This window comes from Gavialis gangeticus, unplaced genomic scaffold (genome assembly GCF_001723915.1).
Source record: "Gavialis gangeticus isolate Ggan-Ray unplaced genomic scaffold, GavGan_comp1, whole genome shotgun sequence".
Classification (NCBI taxonomy): domain Eukaryota; kingdom Metazoa; phylum Chordata; order Crocodylia; family Gavialidae; genus Gavialis; species Gavialis gangeticus.
In genome coordinates, this window is record NW_017729031.1 from 100,236,375 (window position 1) to 100,252,354 (window position 15,980).

A 15,980-nucleotide genomic window follows, 5' to 3' on the forward strand; every position below is an offset into this window, starting at 1 on the left:
TTTTTTCAATTTTTTTTTTTTTTTTTTTTTTTTTTTTTTTACTGATAAGGGTGCGCAATCAAAAAAGTTTGGAGACCACTGACCTAGACTAGCAGTTCCCAATCTATGGTATGGGTACCACCAATGTTACACAGACCACCTGTCAGTGGTACACGTTAACAGATTTGCATCTCTGTCCAAGAACAATTTACAAGATAGATCAGTTAAGAAAGGCTATTTAAGCTGTAATGAAAAGAAAAGGTGGGGGAGGAAGAAGGGAATTGCCTTTTCAGATTCTTTGAGAATGTTTCAAAGCGTGCAGATAGCCTTGACATCATCTGTGACTGAGGAAAATCAGATAGGCAAAAGGAATGCTGGCTGCCTGTGATGTCACCTGGTCATAGAAGATCATAAACTAAATACCCTCATGTGCCTTTCTTCAACACATTTTGATGTTAACCTAAAAGAAACAAAGGAGGAAAAGAGTCAGCTATTGCTACAGGGAGGAAGCACTGGTTCCTCCCAACAGTTCAGTAACAGCAAGTCCACATTATGCAGGCTTTGCAGGTGAAGATCCACTAGAAAAGGAGCTGTCAACCAGGGGTACCCAAGAAGGCCCAAGAGGGTACGTGCAGGCAGGCGGAGACAGAGTGCCGCTATGCACCATCCCGCACTGCCGTACAGGCACCACTCTCCTGGCTAGACATGGGAGGCAAAGGAAGCTTGCATGCAGTGGCTGCTGCTGCTTCACATTCGACTGCGTGCCACCCCCCTGCATCCAGCCACCATGGGTACATTGCTCCACGTCCAGCCGCCAGGTATACATTGATCCAAAAAGGTTAAAAACCCTGGCACTAGAGGGCTTTGCCACTACAGATGATGGTTACACTAGAAATCCAAGATGGCTTCAGATTTTAAAACCATCCCCCAATAATTAAATTCTATACATAGAAAACTTACAAATGTGTGACAATTTTCTCAGGTAGAGAAATAATTATTGGGGGGTCATCTTAAATTCACCCACCAGCACTAAAGCAGGGAAAGCAGTGGCAGGGAACCAAACCCTACACCTTGTCCCAAAACCTCACAATATTTAAAAACTACCATGATGCAAGTCACTGATTTCACTATATCCAAATAATACCCATCTCAGAAGAACAAGTTCCCTCAGGACCCAGCCCATTACTACTTTTATTGAACTGTATCTCCTACAGCCTAGGTCTTTATCTTCCTCCTTTAAAACAGTACAAAAGATAAAAGGGAGCATGTTCAAAGCACCGAACAAGAATGCTATATTTCTAGTACTGCACAGCACTTGAGACTTGGAATTCTCTGCTAAAATACAGTGCACAGTTTGTGTTATATGATCCAGAACAGATGCCAAGGGAGAATAGTTGCTACAAATCAACATTGCCCCCAAATCCTGGATTGACGACAGAGCTAGGCCTTAAAAATTTGGTTTCCATGTTCCATACAAAATATTTTGTAACAGATATCAAAGTCAGACTAGAGAGCCACTCAGAGTTAAGTGTTAAACTGGTGGTGCTCAACCTTTTTGTCTAGTGGGCCAGATGGGCAGCATCCAGTCCCTCCACGGGCTGCAATAGGTGGACCAATAATCTGGCTCCATGGAAGGGAGTGTAGGAGCTGCCCAGCCCTGATGCAGCCCCATAGGGGAACCAGATGTATAGGGCAAGGGGGCATGGCCCAGCTGAGGGGAAAAGGGGGAACAGCCCAGCCCCAACCAGCCACAAGGAGGGAAGGAGGTACAGCCTGGCAGCTATTCTCTCCAGGCTTGGGATTTTGGTGGTGGGGAGGGGTGGCAGTATTAGCTACCACTGCTCCCCTGCTGCCAAATTTCGTGACCTGTGGGGAGCCCTGTGCACCAGATTCCAAGGCCTGCAGGCCAGACATTGAGCACCCCTGAGTTAAACTGAGCCAGCAGTTTGACCCAGCTCACTCACTGCACAGGAGCTAGGCTGCAGAAACCTCTTAGGACCAACTCTTGGAAGTCTGATCTCTCCCAACAAGTAGCACCTGCTGAAGTCTTCATGTCATTAGAGTTAATCAGCATTGAACTTTTAACTCTGGATTTCGCTCAGTGTTTGCCAATCACTGACTACAGGCATGCACCAACTCCCCAGCCTTTCACCTGTTTGATCACTTAACTCCTCTGCTCCACCCACCAGCTTCCCCCTGCAAGCACTTTCATTTTCCATGGGCTCACTAGTTTGAGGTGTGCAGTTAGGTGACTATACACCCTTTTTGGACCGTCCTGAATTTTACGCCAGCATCCGCAAGGAGTATCCAAAAAACAGAAATTCAGAGAGCGTCTGCAAGCCATCCATAACACATTTAACCCCCATTCACTATAATAGGGGTTCTCACCTGGTGGCCCAGAGATGCCACAAGGGTGGATCAAAAGGTCAGATACAAGGAATGGTTAGGAGCTGCCCAGCTTCACTAACAGAAGGTTCCCACAATGCAAAGCAGCACTGTGCTGAGATGATACTACTTAGTTCAGCACTAGGAGCAAGCAAATATAACTACGCTATTTTAGTAACACCTCTCTCCACCAAATCATGGTTTCTAAATCATCTCTGGCAACTAAGATCTGCGAGGGGAAAAGGAGGAAGCAATGCAGCAACAAAGCCAATTCCCAGGGTTCTGGAGCCATGCTAATGCGCAGCAGGTTTGGCAACTGCAGGTATTAATGCTATTAATGCTGCTATTGCCCATGGTCAAATTTCAGCCTGGGAGGAAGCCCTGTAGTCCAGACCCACTCTCAGAGCCAAATAGGTTTTCCAAACCCTATTCTAAATTAAGGCAGTACATTTAGTAACTTCATTATTAAAGAGACTCACATTATCTTTGTTCTATCCCTCATGTTCTTCCATCTTTGTCCCCTGGATTTGACACATCAAGTGGACTAGAATCTATTGTTATGCAACACTACGTAAACCTGCGTTATCAAGAATGATCCTACATAAGCTGATAGGCAGTCCCTCCCTGAATGGGCTTTATGATAAAAAAGTTAAGGATGGGCTTCAGAAACATTCAGCATAACTGGCTTAGCCTATAGAAGTTCCTGATCTTGCAGAAGCAGTTCAGGAATAGTGGAGAAAAAGGACATATGCACACATTTCTGTACAAGCAGCAGTAGCTATTGAAGAAAGTTCCTACATAATCAGTCTCCAAACACTTGCACATTTGTGACAACAAATTCTATACACATCCTGCATTCATTCCAAACATTCACCAAAAAGTTCCAGTACAGTAATTGCCTACTGGATTTTAACAGTCACATAACTGTTGAGATCAAGAGCAAGACTGTCACGGCTCAATCAAAAGGGGACCTTCCTGTACAGTTTAGTAACCTAAACTGGACTTCAGCCAGGATCAGGCTAAAAGCTTTCCAAGAAGAGAGTGAAGAGCAAGGAAGCATGCAGCCAGAGGCTACATAAGTAGACTATATTATAGTAAATGGAATCTGGGATCAGGGTGGGGGAGAAGCCACCACATGCTGCACCCCCTCACCCCCCACCCCACAACTCCCAGGACCCTGATGACAAGGCAGGGCTGGACAGTGCAGAACCCTGCAGCCAGGCTCCATTCCCTGTGTACAGAGGTTGGACCCAGCCAGGAGCAGCCCCGCCCCTGGGTAGTTTCTGGTGGTGAGTAGGTCACCGCACACAGCTCCAGCCTGCTGGCAGATCCTGTCTCACCCAGAGCAGGTGCCCAGGCCCTGCTGCCCGACCCAGCCTGCTTCCCCACCTCCAGCTGCTGTTCAGCGGAAACCATGCTGAGCACTGCAGGCAGCAACAGCCTCTGCTTCTGCCTACAGCAACCAAATCTGGGACTTTTGCTTCAGTTTACACCAACTGCCCCAGACAGCCCATGAAACCTGGGACTCTCCTGGCCAATCTGGAACATATGGTCACCCTATACAAAAGCCACCAGAACCTGGTGCCCTTAATTTTAGCAGCCCAGTGTCATTAGTTTTACCTCTTGCCCCAATTACTCTATCGCTTCTCCTTTACTACTTTTGCTCTCTCTTGGCTTTCTGGCTTCCACCTGAAAGCTACTTATTTTTCCACCTACCTCTTGTTCTCTAAACTTTCTGGTTCCTACCATCTTTCTTCTAAATGCTCCCCAAAAAAGCACCCCTACAACCATCTCCTGCCCTGCTTCCTTTCTTGGTCTTAGAATTCCCATTTCCATGCTCTATTATAGTTTCTCTTCCCACTCCTGTCAGCCACACAGAATTATACTAGAAGCTCCCCAAAGCAGCAAGGCTATTAGTATACTTACCCAGGGTAGTCTTTTTCAGTATTATTTACATGTGACCTGGGCTCATTGAACAGCCCACATTTCAACCGAGAGTACACCAAGGGTGCACAACTCCCAACCCATGGGCCAGATCCAGCTCATAAGGCTCTTCAAGGGTCCAACAACTTGGTAACAGGAAAACAGGCAGCCTTAATTGCCACTCCCTGATGCCAAATTTCTAGACACATGGGGAGCCCCATTGCACAGGGTGGCCAGACAGCATCACCCTGTGCACTAGATTGGCTGCTCCAGGCTGAGCTAAGGTTGCAGGGTACCCAGGATTCAGCCCACAGACTGGCACTGTGCCACTCATCCAGCCTGCCCATCTAAGAGACAGAGCACAACTGGACTATGCCATTAACAAGAGAATGGTCCCCAATGTTACATCAGATCAGGGGCTCAAAATTGAGAGGATTCAACTGAATCACCTTGAATTCATATTTATAATGTATTGCACTGCACATCTAAGAGAGAAATCTTCAATATAAATTTGGTTCATTTACCTGTTTCTAGCAGGGGACTTCCCTGAATCCTCCTGAACAGAGGCAAGGCGCGCTGACAATGTGGAAGCTGAAGAGTCTGGGTGAATCAAACTGCCAAGAGAGTTATGTCATGATAAACATCAGCATTTCAACATAACCACCACCATAAAGCAGCAATGATACAGTTTCAGTTGCACAAAAATTCATAATGCAAGATGAGAGCTGAAAAAAACTTAAAGATTCTTCAACTCCAGCCTCTTGATGTTTATAAGGGACTGGTTTCATACTCTTCTTTTCAACTCTACCTTCATCACACCACAAACTCCTTTTCCCACTAACCTGCCTCCATTTGACTCATCTCTTTTCCCACTCCCAACCCCTCACTCACTGCTACTCCCTACCCATCCCCTTTCCACCCCAAAAAGGTTCATTACCATAGCTATTTAACAATAGTCATCACTATCATATATGGACAATGTCATCAATCTTTGCTCTCATTCTACCATTATCTTTATTGCCCTATGACAAAGCCATATCTGCACTATAGATTTCTGTGCCACAGCTGGTCAATCATAAATTGCACCTCAAACTGCAGAACAACTTCAGTATGCCAGAAGCCTGTAGTGCACAGTTGTAGCTAGTATAGACTCTGTTCTTGCTAGTAGAACTCATTTCACTTACTCATATCCAGAACACCTGTATCCAGGCTAGGAGCATTTTGCTGGTATTCAGTATGGATCTCCATACTAGTAAAGCACTCCTGATGTGAGCTTAGCCTTAGATTAGAAGGTGTTCAAGGCAGCGGCTATTCTTTTACTCCCCCAGCTACTCCAGAGCATTTGGTTTAGACAACCTAACTCTTGCTATAGAGAATGTTATTGCTTAGGAAAAACTCTAGGTATGCTCAGATCTGGAAATGAAGCAGAAGTTAAGAGTGCTCACTTTATACTGTCATGCAATTAGAGAAGGCAGCTTACAGCTTAGCCTTCTCTCCTGCAGGACTAAACCAATAGTCAAATCAGAAAAAGCTAGTGAACTTTGAGAGAGCGAGTGAGCAAGAGAAAAAAAGTCTAGGCTTGCTTGGCCTGCGTCTGAAGAGCCATGCCAAGACTATATCTTGCAAACCTAGCCTTTCAAGAAGCAGAACAATTATACAACTTCAATTGTACAACTGCCAAAAAATAAAAGATGCAAAGACACTTTCAGAACAGTCATCTGTCTAGCAACTGGCACACTCCCATGTCAGAGACAAAGGGATGAAGTCTGATCTGCTTTATTCCATGAATCTTGTTTTCATTGAATTTTGTGACTTTTCTTACTTTCACATGTTAAGTTTACAGTGGGCACACCACAGAACTCTGAACTCTGGCTTCTGTGTAAGGAATGTTTGAGATTCCCTAAAATGAGGTTTTATTAAACTGACAGCTACAGAACAAGGAATTTGATCCAAGTGTCTCAGATACATTACGTTAGAGAAAGGCAGTTGCCTTTGCTGCTGTGTAACCCATGTTTTCTAGGAATTAACCGCTACTGCTAGTAAAGGGATCTAATGCACGTGGGTGTCTACATGTACATTTAATCCAGGAACAGTTTACTCTCAAGTAAATGCTCCCTAGCAAGCATCTACACATGCAGGGACTCCGGAGGAGATTTGCTGTTCATGGCAGCAATCTGTTCCTACCCCTGCAGTGGCACCCTACAGCAGCCAGGACAAGATCTAGGCTCTCCCTGGGTGCTAAGCCAAGGGCTGGCAGCAAGCATAGGGCTAGGAGACAGCTGCCTCCTGGCAAGGGCTGGGTGTGGCAAAATGGGGGTCCCTGACTAGCCACAGAGCTAGTTTCCAACCTGCCTCTGGGCACACCACGCACCTGACTCACCTGCAAAGCCTTGTTGTAATTAATTATGTTGTTAATTAAGGCAGGAGGCTGCCCATTTTACACCCCGATACTGGGAGGGCTATCCGCAGCTCCATTCCACCCCGACACCGCGGCCCAAGCCTTACAGGTGGCATCTCAGGCAGTTGGCTCAACCATCTCCTTCGCCCATTAGCTGTGGCCCCAATCACAGGACCTTCAGCTTCCATATAAGCTCTGGCCCCGTCTCTGGCCTGTTGGGACCCCAATAGTCTTTGCTCATCATGGGCATCCCTCACAGTGGACCTCTGGCCCTTTTGACCCTTCCGATCCTGGCCCCAGCATTGACCAGTATAGTCCCTCGGTTGGATTTATGCCTCCTGCCTGCACTTAAGGATTGAGGTTCCCCATTCCCGGCTCAGGTGCTTCTGGAAGTATGCCTGGCTCTGAGGGGTCACTCTCCCAGCAGGCTCAGGCACTTCCCAAAGCTTACATGGCCTACCCTGCTTCAATTGTAAATGACCCATCTGAAGGTGAAGGTTGGGGTTAAGGCACCCCTACCTGCCTTTCACTGGGGTGAAAACTGGCCTGGCATTTCCTGGGGGCTCCCAAGCCACTGAGAGACCCCCCAGGCCACCCACTCCTGGCAGAGTGCAGTTTTAGGTCATGACCTTACCTCCAAGATGTTGCATAGACCCTTGTAGCAAGGCAATGTTACTACCTGGCCTGCCAACAGCAAACTTCTCTGTTTATATAGGCAGCTAGGGATCTAAAATGGCTGCTACAAATCAAACATCTGCTGGCTGCTTGGCTCAGCCCTTAAAGTGGCAGGCACCAACAGTAACCTGCCACATTGGGACATTGCTCCCTGCCCCCAGGGGGGGCTGTCTGCCCAGGGCCCAGGAAGGGACAATGTCCCCCTGCCCCAGCAGCAGGGTGCTCCTGGCCCCAGCTCCCCAGCTGGGGCAGGGGACTTGGAAAGAGCTTCAGGGGAGGGACAGGTGCTAGCTACTAGCAGGGGCTTGCTGCTAGCTGCCTCATTGGTGGATCAAGGTAGGGGGCTGGGACCTGCTTCCTCCTTCCAAGTCCTGCACCTTGATCACCTGATCAAGGCACAGGGCTGGGATCTGCCCCTGACTGGGACAGTTCCCAGATCCCAATCTGCATTTGGGAAGCAGGGGCTAGGAGATCCCCATCTCCCAGCACCAGCCCCGTGGTTGCGATAAGCATCTCCCAGCCCCTGCTCCTTGATTGCGATCTTGAGCATAGCAATGCATCTTATATAGATGCATCCACTGCAACTAAGAAAAGAAATCCTCTTGCCTCTGAAGACATTATGCTTTTCTACTATTAATGGTTCTCTTCCAGATACACTGAGATTTATTAGATTCCTCTTTCATTATTTCACCCTAATCCTGTACTTCTGCATTTAGAAAAATCCCTGTAAACAGTATATTAATGTTGTTCTTTCAATCTATTCCTCCTTAGGCATAAAAACACCATTATTTAAGACTTAAATAATGGTTTATTTGGAACTTAAATAACTGCTCTACACACCACTTCCCTTGCCTAAACATTTAATAATTTTTTTCCAACATGAAAAAAAAAAGAAGTCAAACGCAACACCAACACCTTATAACATTCCACCTTCAGACTTGATGAAAGTGCAAGCAGCAGCAAACCCTCGAATATCAAATCTCTTCACACACGCTTACCAAAAATGAAAAAAAATCTGTCCTTTCTAAAGGCCTAAATTTTTGTCCAGAAAAATACCCTAATAAAATACTTCAGTGTGGAGAACTAGAAGAATTCTTCTGATGCCCCCGCCTCAAGGAATGTTTCCACAACCCAAATAAATCTACTTCCAACAACAACTCATCCTCTGACAACATTAAGGAAAAGAGCAACCCCAAAAAACCCATCAGATTGGACACCTCACAGTGGACGAAACTCTAACCTTGACCGCTACTTTGGCTGCTTCAGGGAAAGAATGAACAATGAAATAATCAACAACACATGCCACCATAACAACCTCTCCCTACCAGAGAGAAAGACCATATAATCTCTAAGATGTAACCACCAAATAGTAATAAAACCAGCCATCCTAAACCGTGAAGACTACATAAAGGAAGCTAACAGACAACTCTGACACCACCCACTACAAAGAACTACAAGAAGATCCTACTCCCCTTTTCACCATGAAACTCAAAAATACCATCAAATCATTTCCATCAGAACTACAGACCTTGATCCCCCACCCACTACCTAACCCAGGGACTTTTGACATGCTCCCTATAATCCACAAACAAGGGAACCCTGGCAGACCTATGGTTCCACAGTTGGATATGGTAACTGAGGAAATATCAGGTTTCGCTGCCCTAAAACCACTCATCACCCAAAGAGCAAGTTTTGTCCAAAACGCTACAGATTTTCTACGGAAACTTAAAAACACAGACCACCTTCTCAGCAACACCATCCTAGCCACCATGGATGTTACCAGTTAATATACCAACAACCCACAAAAGAATGGCTTCCAAGCCTGCCTTATATGCCTACCAGAGCAAGACGACAACTCAAGAGTACAGACCCAAAGACATTACTGACCTTATACCCTTCATCCTCATACACAACAATTTCACTTTTAATAAGTGATACTTCCTCCAGACCATGGGCAGAGCTATGGGCACCAAAATAGTCCCACAGTATGCCAACCATTTTATAAGCCAACTGAAAGAAGAATTCCTCAAGGACTGCACCATCAAACCCTTGCTATACTTAAGATATGTCAATGACGTCATCATTTGGACTGAAAACCTGCAATCTCCGATGGACCTCCATCAGAAATTCAAGAAATAACATTTCTCCATCTGACTATCTCTTGAATACTCCAGCACCAACATCTCCATTTTAGACACGATGATCACTATCCAGAATGGTAAAATACAGACCACATTATATTAGAAACCCACAGACCAACATACATTTCTGCATAGAACCAGCAATTGCCCTAAACGCATCAAAGAAAGCTGTGATGTACAGCCAAGCCCTCAGATACCGCCATATCTACACTGAGAAGAACACCCAGGATTGCCACCTCACTAATCTTAAAAAGGCTTTCACGCAACAAGGACACTCCTCCAGAAAGACAGATTGCACGTTTGAAAGAGCCACCCGGATACCACGTGAAAAACTGCTGCAGCACACCAAAAACACTCCACTAAATCGCACACCGCTAGTTATGACATATCACCCCTCCCTCAAACCCATGTGGAAAATCCTCAAACAATTGCAACCCATACTAGAAGGAGATCCTATTCTTAAAGCGATCTTCCCAGAACCACCCATCCTAGTTTTCAAACAAGCATCAAACCTTGCTAACCTCATCAACAGAAGCAAGCTTCCTACAGCCCAGAACACACTGAATGGATCCAGACCATGCCATGACAAGAAATGTAAAACCTGCCAACACATCTCCACCACCCCCACAATTACTACACCTCACAACAGAGCCATCAGTATTCCTGGATCTTACAGCTGCACCTCCAAAAATATAATACATCTCATCCAATGCACCAAATGCCCTGATGAAAGCTACGTAGGAGACACCAAACAACAACTGCGCACCAGAATGAATGCACACTGGTAATCTATCAAAGACAGGAATATCCAATTACCTGTGGGGGCACATTTCTCCCAAGAAAACCACTCTCTCTCCAGTCTCAGTTCAAATCCTCAAAGGGAACTTACAAAACAGTTTTCACAGACAAGCCTATGAACTTTACTTCATCAACCTCCTGGATACAAAAACAACGAACTAAATATAAACATTGGATTCATGACACATTATAACCTGTCTGACATCTGACTACCCAGGTACCTCTCCACTATTTACTTGCTACATTCATCTGCCTTCTCTCTCCCCCTCCCCACCTCACCCTTCCCCACCCAGCCTGCCTCTCACCCACTGACTCCTCAGTTTACATCTTTACTGACTGCCTGTCTTGCATGCATACCAACCCAGCCTCCGGCTGCTTTACTATTCATTCCATCCAGGAAGAGCACACACCAACTGCAGAGGCTTCCTCAGCCTGATGAAGAGCTTTTAAACCCACAAGCTTGCCAAGAACTTTTTTCCCACAACTATTTAAGTTGATCTAATTAAAGATATCAGATTCATCCAAAGAACCTTGTCTTTCTGCTGTTACTGCACACCAATTTACCAACATTCACCCAGCAAGCACTAACATTTAGTTTAACGGGCAAACAGGCATTTTCACTCTACTGACGTGTGCCTTGATTCATCCATGGTAGAAAGAGAACAAATTCCTTCTATCTCCATGAAGCCACGAGTCCATTGTCACAATGAATGTTATTAATATCACCAGCTCCAGCCCAAGCCCAATTTTAAATGGGTTAGCAATTCAGACTCTTACCACCTCACTAAAAAGGGGTAACTCCCCATGGAATCAATGGCTTCTCCACTTCAATGAAAGATAACATTAGAATAAAGCACAGATCATAACCCCAGTTTGTTGGATGCAAGTTGACAGCCTTTATCTAGGCAGAGGATAAACCAGAAAACTGGTTCCAATTCTATGACTGACTATAAAGCCATTCAGTACCTTTGCCAAGTGAGGTCCTCCTCCAGAAAGATGTTGCGGCTAGTTTTTCTACTTCCAACTGGCGTTCGTGGCTCACCCGGGTCCAGCACAGACACAGAGCAGGCAGTATCAGACAGGGCGTTCAAGTCTTCACCAATAGAGTTACTGTCTGTGGAGTGTGCATAGCTTAGGGCTATTTTGCGGCAGTATGTGCATGCTCGGAGATCCCCTGTGGAAAGAGGAAGCAAGAAATAAACCCATAAAGATAGTGCAGAGCTGCCTTGGGTGGATCTCAAGCTGCATCCCAATGGAGTTTCCTTATTTCAGAACCTCTGCACTACCCCAAAACAAGCTTATTGCTTATTTGGAGTCAATATCCTGTACATTCATGCAAGCAGGGAATTCTTAAATATCTGATTTCAAGCAGTCTGCCTACCACCTCCTCACTGCAAAAGAAATCTAATGTTACTAAAACTGGGGTTTTATAGTTAGGAAAGGGGAGGATTATACATTAGCTGGCAACTGGCAAATGGCTTCCTTAGCCATCTTCAAACTGGGGGGAGGGGCAGGGTGGGGAGAACAGTTGTTTTTTTTTAAGTAAAAAAATGAGTTTATCCACGGTCACTGGATACCAGCAATCCCTACCTTTTTAATAAACACACTATTTAAAAGTGAAAATTGATCAAAGTATGCTCTACTGAATAATGACTAATCTAACAAGGGTACTGGCAATTTTTTCTGAAGCACTTCAGGAAGTCAGCGGTTTGGGCCCCCATCACCTCCAAGCTGGGAAATCAAAGAAGTTTGGGCCCCATTTCATCAAGACACTTGAGAAAATTTTAACAAAGAAAAAGGTCACCAAGCAAATATGTACATATAGACACCCATTTATTTTACTAATGTTGCTCTTCAGATGAGCATTAAATGGGATCATCTCACTCTTACAAAATACAAACATCAGAAATCTACGAAGTCCGGGGGGGGTTTTAGCACTCAAAAAAATAGCTACCTGTGTAACCCATAAATTTCCCAGGAATTTCCTGGTTACAGCACCGGCTGCAGAAGATCTGCCCACACAGCCGACAGTGATGTCTGCGCCGGAAGGTGGTAAATTTTTCACTACAGTCATAACATTCTTTGCACTGGCTGTCTGGCATCCAATATTGCTTCAAGTCACTATCCTGTGATAAGTTAAAAAGAAATAACATTAAGTGAAAATTGCTACACAGGTAGCAAAGAAAAAAAAGAAAAAAACAAACACAAAATGGGCTCATTTATAAGACATACGGAAGCTTATTTATTTGGAGCTAGAAGCAGGAGTCACAAGTATGGAGTCAAATGGTTTATTAAAGAACTCAACTGAATTCTTTTAATAAGAGACTGTCTGGTTGGTCTATTTAATGGACCACACAATCAAAAACCCATGATCTGTAAATAAAAGGTTTGGGTCACCTACTATGCAAAATATTGATTATTTTTCCTTCCTATCCTCACTTTAAGCATGTAACAGGGCCCTAACTATTAAGGAAACAAACTTTACTGAAAACAATTAACCAAGGAACATTGAACTATAACTATCAACATGGCATCTTCTAAATGCCAGGTCATAGTGGCCAACCTGCAGCGTAAGTGCCACAAATGGTATGGGCAGCCTGTGTGTGTAGCATGCGACAAATCAGGGAAGAGACAGGAAGCAGAGTGCCAGGCAGAGCAGGAACACCAGATCAGACAGAGCACAAGGCAGGAAGCAAAAAGAAGAGTAGGAGATCAGGCTAAGGATGGGATCAGGGAGGCACTCAGAGAGGGTACAGGGCCAATTTGTGGCATGCCAGCCAAAAAGGTTGGCCCCCACTACTCTACATCACTTCAGATAGGCCTTACAGGAAGTTAAAAAAAAAAAAAAAAGAGGCGGGCGTGGAATATTCTGACATCCAGATTTTTGACAAAAGGCTTTGATATCAAATTTTATCTGTCCTATTTTAGTTTTGTCCTGGATAGCTGCAAGTTGGAGAACCCCAATTAGTGGCTAAGTAAAAACCAACATGGAGACTCAAATGCAGCAAGCTATGACAACTTTGACACTGAACAGGATAAAATGCATATGGGTACACATATCAAGGTTTAATTCTCATTTTAAAAGGGTCGGAAATGCAGAATGCACTTCTTGCTTGGGCATAGGCAACACAAATTACTGTTATGAGGCTGGATCCATCCCCCATGAACATCAAGAGGCAAGGAGAGGGGAGGGGATTGCTGAGTTTCACATGATTATACTGGGTATGATGGTCATACTTTTTGTCAAGAGTTCAGTTCTAGCTGTGGGCAATACAACCAAACTGAACTCAGAAGAGGAACAAACTTTTCCAGAGGGGGGAAGAAGCCAGAAAGTAGCTATAGAAAAAGTGACTAATCTACAATGTTTTCAGTCAGTGAAACTAAAAAAAGAAAAAAAGTGTTTTCTAAAGTGTTTACTCTTCAATACATGGAGGTTTTCAGAGTTCTTGAACTATCTGGAAACCATGAAGCTTAGAATAACAACATTCTTCTACCTCTCCCCCCAAATATGCCTTGGAAGAAACTGGAAGGGTTTGTTTGTTTGTTTTCCTTAAGACAACAGATTTTGAAGCCTGAAAGCCAATGTTCTTTGAGCTCTTGTATCTCATACATTACAAAACAACTTCCTGTGCAATAGACATTGTTTTAGAACAGGGGTGGGCAAAATACAGCTAGATCCAGATCCAACCCACTGAGATTTTGTCTGGCCTGCAGCAGGTCCCTCAGTCCCACCCAGCCCCGGTTTAAAGGGTAGCCTGGGCCCTGGTGCTTGCAACTGGTCCCACCACCCCCGGGTGAGCAGTGGGGCAGGGGCAGCACAGTGGCCAGACTCACTTCCTGGCAGCAGCGGCTCCTTCTGGCTGCTGTCATTGCCAGACCTGGCCCCACTGCCTGGGCACCCCAGGCTGTCTGCCCTGCACCCACAGCCAGGGTGGGAACTGCGAGGCCAGACATGTGAATGGGATGGGGCCATGGGCAGACAAGGCCAGGATCATGTAGTGGTGAGTGTGTGGGTGGGGCCGAACTGTGATCTGCTGCCCGCATGGCCCTTTGACAGGCACAGGTTTCGCGGGCAGAGGCATGCAGAGAGCAGATCATGGCTCTTCCCTGGTCTCAGCCCCGTGCTGTCACTATCTCAAGATCCTGGATCCGGCCCTGGACAAAGCCCCCGACCCACCCACGGCCCCATCCCATCTGCCTACCTACATTGGTCCCGGCCAGTCTCCATGGAGACCCCAGGATCACCAGGCGGTGACAGCACAGGGCTGGGGGCAAAGCCACAGTCAGCTCCTGCCCACAAAACTGGTGCCCATCACAGAGGTGCACAGGCACTGGAGGATGGCTCTGCCCCAGGCCCTGGCCCCACGTCGTCACCACCTTGCAATCCCAGCCCTGCTTGCCATTCCTGCTCCTGGAAGCTGCTCCCCACCCACCTCCAGTCCCATCCCAGCCAAGTGCGGAGAAAAGCCACTTAGGGAGTTTTTGTGAAGGTTTGGGGAGGTGGGGCGGGGGGGCACAGGCCCAACTGCCCACCCTTCAGTTCAGCTGCTTCAAGCCCTGTAGAATCTAAAAGAAGTACCTTTCCCAAGTTAGCAATGCAGCATGGTAGAGGGCATTCAAGGCCAGGTTCTACTTTGAATTAGCCATCGAGGGACGCTTGGTTCTCTCAAGTGTAGACCATGCAGTACAACTTTCTGCCATGTGCTTCTTATGAAGGGGATGTTGTTGTATAGCTTGACCAGCTCCCGAACGGAAGAATGCTTTAGTCATTCTAGACAACACTCAAGTACTGACACATTTTGATGGAATAGTGTGAAGCAGTTTATACAGGCACTGCCACACGGACAGAGCCCTGTGTGTAGCATGCTCACTACTTCTAATAGCAAATCACACTGAACAATCACAGCTTGATTGCCATTAACAGTAATGAGTTCAGCCATGGTTATCCCCCCAGAGCTTGGAAAATGCCTTAAGTCTTCTTCCAAAGGACCTAACACATTTTTGTCAAAACCCTGTACAACAAATTCCTGCCTTAGTTCTGATTTGTAATGAGACTGGTTTAGGCTTTCCTTCGCCAACACAATCTTTCTACATTGGAGGCAGCATGCCAGTGCCACAACTGAACTCCATTTTGTTTTTTTCATACTGACCTGTCTGATCCTTTTAAATAAAGCTCAGTTCTCCTGGCCACTGTAGAAGGAACCTATAGCATGCATAACAGGTTAAATGTATTCCTTGCAAGCTAAACTACCAAAAGAAGGCAGCTAATTTACTTTCCTCAGTTCCCCTGAAGTCTACTCAGGAACCATAAAGATTGCCTAAAGTTTTTTTTAGGAGCAGACCCAGCTACACACCAGGGTGGACAGAGATGGATCCCAAGCTCCTGAATTCAAAAATCTTAAAGCCATTCCAATGCTTGTAGGGATTGCACCAATAGAGATTTTTGGGGCCAATTTTTAACAAATCATATCAGGGGATACCCTGATCCAACAGCCTGGCAGCACAGAGAGCAGTGTCTGGCTGGTAAGTCTGTTGTGGGGGAAGGGAAGGGGCATGGGGGGGAAGCAGACAGAGGTCACCGCAGTGAGGGAGGGAGCAGGGCTGGTGCTGGTGCAGGGGCAGGCACTGCACAGCTGAGGAAGAGCAGGGCACAGGATGCAGCTGCAGCTCACTGGGGGGTG

At 45.9% G+C, this 15,980-nt stretch overlaps 1 protein-coding gene and 1 long non-coding RNA gene across 5 annotated transcripts in view; one reads left to right on the plus strand and one right to left on the minus strand.

Moving 5' to 3' along the window:
* The window catches only part of LOC109301998, a 37,270-nt gene extending 31,898 nt beyond the window's left edge, over nucleotides 1-5,372 (plus strand). Inside the window, exon 3 of the long non-coding RNA XR_002098682.1 lies at nucleotides 4,822-5,372. This is a non-coding gene — a long non-coding RNA (uncharacterized LOC109301998). The remainder of the gene's footprint in view (nucleotides 1-4,821) is intronic.
* The window catches only part of PIKFYVE (phosphoinositide kinase, FYVE-type zinc finger containing), a 120,075-nt gene that overhangs the window by 83,175 nt on the left and 20,920 nt on the right, over nucleotides 1-15,980 (minus strand). For all 4 annotated transcript variants that reach the window (XM_019523447.1, XM_019523446.1, XM_019523445.1 and 1 more), the window contains 3 exons: nucleotides 12,254-12,425; nucleotides 11,266-11,473; nucleotides 4,812-4,901 (listed from right to left, as the gene is read on the minus strand). In XM_019523447.1, the coding sequence (XP_019378992.1) occupies nucleotides 4,812-4,901; nucleotides 11,266-11,473; nucleotides 12,254-12,425 (470 nt within the window). The remainder of the gene's footprint in view (nucleotides 1-4,811; nucleotides 4,902-11,265; nucleotides 11,474-12,253; nucleotides 12,426-15,980) is intronic.